Source organism: Cornus florida, unplaced genomic scaffold, assembly GCF_030987335.1.
Source record: "Cornus florida cultivar Cherokee Brave unplaced genomic scaffold, ASM3098733v1 CherokeeBrave_3.0.0_Hap2_Chr02, whole genome shotgun sequence".
Lineage (NCBI taxonomy): Eukaryota > Viridiplantae > Streptophyta > Magnoliopsida > Cornales > Cornaceae > Cornus > Cornus florida.
In genome coordinates this window covers 87,769,173-87,775,470 of record NW_026775572.1, presented here as the reverse complement: position 1 = coordinate 87,775,470, position 6,298 = coordinate 87,769,173, and the positions used below count along the sequence as shown (strand labels likewise).

The window sequence follows — 6,298 nt, the reverse complement described above, 5'->3', positions numbered from 1 at the left end:
CACATCCTTACAGAGAGGGTCAAAGGATACTAGTCAAAAGGGAAGAATCAGCCGATTGATGGCCCTTCACCGGCCGGCTGACAGGGCAAGGTCGGTCGGCTAACCTACAGGGTCGGCTGGCTGAAACGATTATCCAAAGTGAGTGCTCTCGGGACTTGCTACTATAGGCGTTTTGGTCGGCTGGTGGGAAGGTTCGGTCGGCCGAACCTGGAGTTTCGGTCGGCTGATGGTGAGGTTCAGCCGGCCGAAACAATGTTTTTTGGTCCTGAACTCTCTAGAATAGTTGCTATTTGCAGCTTATAGTCTCCTCAACCTGGGCTCGATGTGAACTAAATCCGTATTGAACCTGATATGCAAGCCAATCCCGAATTCACGGCAAAATATAAATAACATCACACAGATACAAATATCAATAGTATCAAGAAACAAGTTGTCATTTTCCTATTCATCGTAAAATAATTACATGGTCTCATTTTACTTCAATAAACCATCATGAGTTATAGTTACATTACATGATCATGATTTATGGAATGAGTACTCTTTACAAAGGTTTGAGACTTTACAAAGAATAGGTCCCAATAAACAAAAGGCACAAAAATAAATTCCTAGTCTTTCTCATGCTTGTGAAGGGTCGGCGTCCACTACTTCCTTTCCCTACCCTGAAAAAAATGTTAAATGGTAGGATGAGCATAAAGCTCAGGTGGTGCCTAAGACACACCTCTTGAAGCTCCATGAATCCAAATAATGAATAGGAATAGAGGATAGGGATCATGCTAAGCCGGGAAAGAATACAACATCAAGTCCAAATTCAAAATAAACAATGCCGTACCGTGAATGCCATGCCATGTATGTTGCTCCCCATTTTCAAAACCATCCATCCATCACCTTTCAAACCACTAACATAACCCGTCCCTCGGTAACCCCTCGGCGACATGAGAGAAGGATTGACTACTGTCCCTGACCCTTGGTAACCCCGCGGGGTCATTTGGGGCCCAAATAGCTCAACTGCGCTAGGGTGATTCCCTAGTTCTCTCTAGGCTACGTTAACGCCAAGGACCCTCGGTACCCCCTTGGCGTCCGGGTTTTTCACAAAACCACTTTAATCAAACCTTTTTCTCAAAACCCCTTTTTTCATTCTCTTCAAAACAATTGCCCTTTTTCATGCCCAATGTCATGTATGCATGTCATAGACTTTGTCATTGTTATGAAAATAAAGGAACTTGCACTATACAACTAGACATGTTTTCTTATGGCAATTTTCAACAAGTTAATAAGTATCATAGGCATGAAAATCTAACACTTAGGCATGTTATTCATACAAATTAATTAATACACATAACTATGAATTTCATGCACAACATTTACATCATATTAAAGACAATCAACTCAAATTAAACATACATGATAACAAATATTGGATGAAAACTCACAAAGGAATAAGAAATTGAGAATTAGAGACCCCTACCTTAAGATATGCAAAAACCCCTAATTTTGTGCCCTAGATCTCAAATTTTCCAAGTGCATTAAACAAGAAATTGCTCTGATTAAATCGTAAATCTCGACGAGCTCTTTAATTTGCAGCAAACGGCTCCCAAAAATACCAAGAATTGAGGGAGAAATCAAACTTTGAAGATTTGCTTAAAAGAAAAAAGAAAAATGAAACAAAGAAAAGGGGAAGAGAGTGCAGCGTGAGGGGGAGCGAGGGAATGAGAGAAATGAGGCTTACCAAATGGCATTATGCCATTAAAATGTGAAATGGGTGGTGGGTCCCACCACCTTTTTCTTTCTAACATTATTTTTACACCACAATTATATGCATACATATTCAATAATTCACAACCACTTAATTATAATAAATAAGATGCATGAGGTACAAATGGATCCAACTAAAAATCTCTGTACGCAACAATTCCTGTAGCGGGTCCCACACGGGACCGTCCGATCCGAAAAACGAAAAATTGCAAAAATGGCAACCTTGGCATTTCTAAGAGTTCTGAACTCAATGAAATGTCCCAACCAACTTTCGGACACAACTAATACACTCCACGGTGTTTGGCACGCAAAGCGAGAAAAGACGAGAATGCCCTTGCATGAACGAAAAAACTCCACAAAAAATAGAAAATGGCGAAATTCAGAAATATTACATGTACATAGTCTGAACATATTTTTAACCTATTAATTTGTGTCTATGCAATAATTGTTGGGTTAAATTTTAATAATGCAAGTCGTTACATAAGCAGTTAAACAGTCTTTCAACTGATCAAGGTCTGTTCCATTATTTGCAGTTGAATTTCAAGTTGCTGCTAAGTAAGACCACTATTGGATAGAGCTTAAACAGGTTGTGAAAAAATTAGTTAGGGATGACAGAAACTGTTGTCGGTTTTCTGTTGGAGAACATGCTGCAACTGATAAATTCTAATGACAAATTGATTCTCAAGGCTTATTAGGAAAAAGTCATTGAGAGGGAACAAATCCAATCGCTTTATGAGGATATGCAATTCCTACAAAAGTTTTTGAAGGATTCGGAGGACAAACGAGATGAGCATAAAGAGCTGAAGAGCCTGGTGGAGAAGATTAGAGAAGTCAGTTACAGGGCAGAAGATATTATTGATTGGTTCGTACTCAATGTTGCCTTGCAGAGAGATGGAAACATTACTGATGATATCCCTCTCTACTTGAGTTTTTCCGAAAGTATTGTTCACCTGGCTCGGGAGATTTCTGACCGTCTTAAACCTTCAATGACCGATATTGCTTCTATCAAGGAATGCAATAGAGAGATGATGGGTATTCTCTCGTGGCTTGAGTCTCGCATGGCTGACAAAATTCATCTATATCTCTATGGTGATGCAGTAGAAGAGATAGAGTTTATGATGTCCATCATCAAAGAGGTGATCGAGATTCATGAGAAGGGCTCTAGTCTCAGATGGTTTGAGCTGTCTCGCAAAGTTGATTGCCTCAATGGTTTGTACTATAAGGTGCGTTTCCAGGCTGAGATGCTTTACCGGGCTGAGATAATTCGTAATAATTGCTCTGACCGTGCCAGAGAAGATTCCAATCCTAAAGAGGCACAAGTGACGGATTTTTGGAAGGGATTGAGGCTCACGATTTTCTTATCTAGAGACTATTATCTCCTCTTTAGGAGGCTCGAAGAGATGGTCAGCATGGCTAAGAAAATTTGTCGTGCATTACCCGGTGTCACAAAAGAGATAATGCTTATCAAGACTAAGGTGACAAAGATCTATGAGAGGAGATCAAGTGACAAATGGCTTAATTCTCTCGTGACTAATGAATTCTGTCATTTCCTTAGTTTGTCCGAAGAGATGCTTGAACTTGCAAAGAAAAATTTTCATAGCTTCGATGGTGTCATAGAAGAGATTAAGCCCATCATGATAGAGGTCATGAATATCAACCAGAAGGGATTGAGACTCTCATGGCTTGAGTCTCCTATAGCTGATCAATTCCGTCAAGGGTTTGCTATTATCAGAAAAGAGATTGAATCCACTAAGATAGAGGTGATGCAGATTTATAAGGAGATGTATGGCATTGGATTTTCGCAAGTTCGGAAGTCTTCACATGGAGCTTTGTCAAAACCCGCTAGCTCCATAGTCAAGGAAGAAATCATAGTGGGCTTTGATGATGAAACAACAAAGATCAAACAGCTGCTTATTGAAGAGCATCAAAAGCAGCTAAAAGTTATTCCAATCATTGGGATGCCTGGACTTGGTAAGACTACTTTGGCAATGCAAGTGTACAACGATGACTACATTGAGTATCACTTTCATATTCGTGCATGGACCTATGTATCCCAAGTGTACCAGAGGAGAGATTTGCTGATTAAAATTTTGAGTTCTGCACATATCCAGCTTAAAGGTAAATTTGACGGAATGAGCGATCAACAATTAGGTGAAGGACTATACAAAAGTTTAAAAGATAAGAAATATCTCATTGTTATAGACGATATATGGGAGTTCAGGGCCTGGGATGATTTGAAAAGATATTTTCCAGATGACAAGATCGGAAGCAGAATTATATTTACTAGTCGACATGCAGCTGTAGCTATGGCTATGCAAGTTGAACCTCATTATTTGCGGTTTCTAAATCCTGATGAAAGTTGGGATCTATTGCATCAAAAGGCATTTCGAGGAGGAAGTTACCCTGAAGAGTTGGAGGAAGTCGGAAAGCAAATTGCCAAAAAATGTCAAGGACTACCACTTGCAATTCTTGTAATAGCTGGACTTCTCGCAAAGAAAGAAAAAGTATTGGAGGCATGTTGCTTAAAATATAAGTTCATACATCGTTACTCACCCGGAGAAATACATGGACACATTAGCGTTAAGTTATGATCACTTGCCTCGTCACTTGAAACCATGCTTTCTCTATTTTGGAGCATTCCTTGAAGACTCTGAAATTTCAGTTTGGGAGTTGATTTGATTATGGATTGCTGAGGGATTTATACCGCAAAATCAGGCAAAAAGTTTAGAGGAAGTGGCGGAGGATTTCATGATGGATCTAATTGATAGAAGTTTAGTGATTGTTTCTAAAAAAACTCTAATGGTGGAATCAAAGCATGTCGTGTCAATGATCTTTTGCATGACTTATGCTTTAGAAAAGCAGAGGAAGAAAATTTTTTAGCCATATTTCAAGGTAAGGACCCAAATGTGTCTTCTACTGGAAAAATGTCACGTCGCATTTGCATCCATCCGCATTTTCAATAATTAGCTTCTTGGTCTCACCACAAAGTTGAAACATGTGTTAATTCAAATCATGCTATTGAGATCCGCTCTTTCTCCTCAACTTTGAAGTTATCTGAGTCTTTTGTGTCATCATTATGTGGAGCCTTCAAACTTCTGAGGGTGTTGAACATATCATTCATCAAAATTTTCTCATTTCCCGAGGAACTACAAATGCTAGTTGTTACAAGGGGAGACTTGTCCCACATCGGATCCGGATGGGAAGTAACATGGGTATAATATGCAGCACTACCCAACAGTTCGAGTTTTTGGGTAAATGGGCAAGTACCCACCCGTTACAGTTGGTATTAGAGCCAGACCTTGTCCTTGATCTGGTGCCACGCCAAGCGCCTGGCCCGGAAGGCGTCCGGGTGAGCCACCCAGGGTAGGCAGGGTGGCCCGACCGCAATGAGGGCGTTGCGAGTTCAGGTGGGGGAGAATGTTACAAGGGGAGACTTGTCCCACATTAGATCCGGATGGGAAATAACATGGGTATAAATGGGTGGGTATGCGAATGTTACAAGGGGAGACTTGTCCCACATCAGATCCGGATGAGAAGTAACATGGGTATAAATGGGTGGGTATGCAGCACTACCCGACAGTTTGAGCTTTTGGGTAAATGGGCAAGTGCCCACCCGTTACACTAGTCCACTTGAGATATTTATCGTTTCATGTTGAGGGCGAGGAGCAATATTTCCGACCATTGATTTCCAACCTCAGCAAGCTAGAAACATTTATTGTTGAAGGAGAACCAACAGGTTGGTTATCTTTTTCATATGATATCTGGAGGATGGTGAAGTTGAGGCATCTACATACAAAGCGGTCTATTGAAATCCCTCATGTACCCGATAATGACCATCACTTTGTATTGGATAACTTACAAACCATAGGTAAATTAGATCTTTGTGGTCTTGATGAACAAGTCTTGTGATGGATTCCAAATCTCAAAAAACTAACATGTTCTTTTATGGAGTCATTGGGTGGGGACAATATTTTTCCTAAACGGAATTTTCTAATTCACCTTATATCTCTGAATGTAAGTTACAGTGGATTCAGAGGACATCTTAGAAGATTTCCCCAACTGAATGAGTTTCCCCCGAATCTCAAAAGCTTAACTTTGTCAAATTTTCGTCTATCTTGGAAGCAAATGTCCACCCTTGGAAGGTTACCTAACCTTGAGGATCTTAAATTATCATACAAGGCCTTCGAGGGACCAATGTGGGACACAAGTAATGGGTAGTTTCACAAACTCAGATTCTTGAAGTTTCAACGCCTGGATATTAATCAATGGAATGCTTCTGGTAATCACTTTCCCAGCCTTCAGATGTTGGCGTTGGAGGACTGCAAACAACTCGAGGAGATCCCATCTGGTTTAGGTGATATTCTTACACTGGAGATGATTCGGCTCTGGTATTGTAGCAGCTCCGTGTCATGTTCTGTTAGGCAAATCCAGAAACAACAACGAAGCATGGGATACGATGGATTTAAGATCTTTATCCACCCCTGGAATAATTTTGACGACAATGAGGACGATGAGGATAATGAAGATGAAAAAAGTTGAAGCTGAC

At 40.3% G+C, this 6,298-nt stretch overlaps 1 protein-coding gene across 1 annotated transcript; it reads left to right on the top strand.

Annotated features, from left to right (window-relative positions):
• Positions 1–2,300: 2,300 nt before the first annotated feature.
• On the top strand, positions 2,301–5,699 carry LOC132295433 (putative disease resistance RPP13-like protein 3). Its single transcript, XM_059793706.1, has one exon. It carries the CDS (start codon positions 2,493–2,495, stop codon positions 4,341–4,343), a length of 1,851 nt encoding a protein of 616 aa, XP_059649689.1. The 5' UTR covers positions 2,301–2,492; the 3' UTR covers positions 4,344–5,699.
• Positions 5,700–6,298: the final 599 nt, after the last annotated feature.

Bases quoted from the DNA above. Each gene is read 5' to 3' on its own strand.
- LOC132295433 (XM_059793706.1), top strand. From the start codon at position 2,493: ATGCAATTCCTACAAAAGTTTTTGAAGGATTCGGAGGACAAACGAGAT.